The 1,119-nt window shown below is 49.7% G+C and overlaps 1 protein-coding gene across 1 annotated transcript; it reads left to right on the forward strand.

The window, feature by feature from the left end:
* Window positions 1–3: 3 nt before the first annotated feature.
* On the forward strand, window positions 4–1,055 carry LOC108357555 (L-selectin-like; the record flags this gene model as incomplete). Its single annotated transcript, XM_017608631.1, has 2 exons — window positions 4–814; window positions 876–1,055. Coding segments are annotated over 2 exons (991 nt in total), but the record flags the coding sequence as incomplete, so codon positions are not given.
* Between the last annotated feature and the right edge of the window lie 64 nt (window positions 1,056–1,119).

Here is a 1,119-nt window from a genome sequence, read left to right on the forward strand (position 1 = left end):
AAACCGGCTACCATTGTTGTGCGCGTCGGTAATAACCGCCCTGATCTGGGCACCAATCCGATTTGCAATCGTTTCACTGGTCTACTCGAAGAGGGTCAACCACTGTTTCTGCCCTGCAACCCCCCAATGCCTGGTGCATTTGTCTCCGTGCACTTAGAGACGAATATACCAAATCAACTGTCCATTTGTGAAGCCTTCGTCTACACCGATCAAGCTTTGCCCATCGAACGTTGTCCCACGTTCCGCGATCAGCCACCCGGTGCGCTGGCCTCCTACAATGGCAAGTGTTACATTTTCTATAACCGCCAGCCCCTAAACTTCCTCGATGCGCTCTCATTTTGTCGCTCTCGCGGCGGCACACTCATCAGCGAAAGCAATCCTGCGTTGCAGGGCTTCATTAGTTGGGAACTATGGCGTCGGCATCGCACTGACATTAGCTCACAATATTGGATGGGCGCTGTACGCGATGGCACAGATCGCAATACCTGGAAGTGGGTGAATGGCGAAGAGGTGGCGGTATCTTTCTGGAATCATCCGGGTGGCGATGAAGACTGCGCGCGTTTTGACGGCTCGAAGGGTTGGCTCTGGAGTGACACCAACTGCAATACGCTACTGAATTTCATTTGTCAACATCAACCAAAGACCTGCGGTCGTCCTGAGCAACCGCCAAACTCGACTATGCTGGCACTAAACGGCTTCGAAGTGGGCGCACAGATCAACTATTCCTGCGATGCTAATCATTTGCTTGTGGGTCCAGCGACACGTACGTGCTTGGAGACTGGTTTCTATAATGAATTCCCACCGGTTTGTAAATGTAAGTAAATGAGAGTTGAGCTGTGCTGTCGTCGTAGACTAAAATCATTTTCCTTTCATAGATATCGAATGTGGACTGCCTGCTTCTATTCTACATGGCTCATATGACCTCATCAATGGTACTGTGGGCTATCTCAGCGTAGTGAAATATTCATGCGCTAAGGGCTTTGAGATGATTGGACGTGCAGTACTGACCTGCGACTTCGATGAGCGCTGGAATGGCCCACCGCCGCGTTGTGAAAGTAAGTGCTGTACTCACCGTTCCGATTCTTTTATGTTTTTAAACTTTTCTTTTACACATTTAAC

The sequence above is a fragment of the Rhagoletis zephyria genome, unplaced genomic scaffold (genome assembly GCF_001687245.7).
Source record: "Rhagoletis zephyria isolate East Lansing unplaced genomic scaffold, Rhagoletis_zephyria_1.1 Rzeph_scaffold_79865, whole genome shotgun sequence".
Taxonomy (NCBI): domain Eukaryota; kingdom Metazoa; phylum Arthropoda; class Insecta; order Diptera; family Tephritidae; genus Rhagoletis; species Rhagoletis zephyria.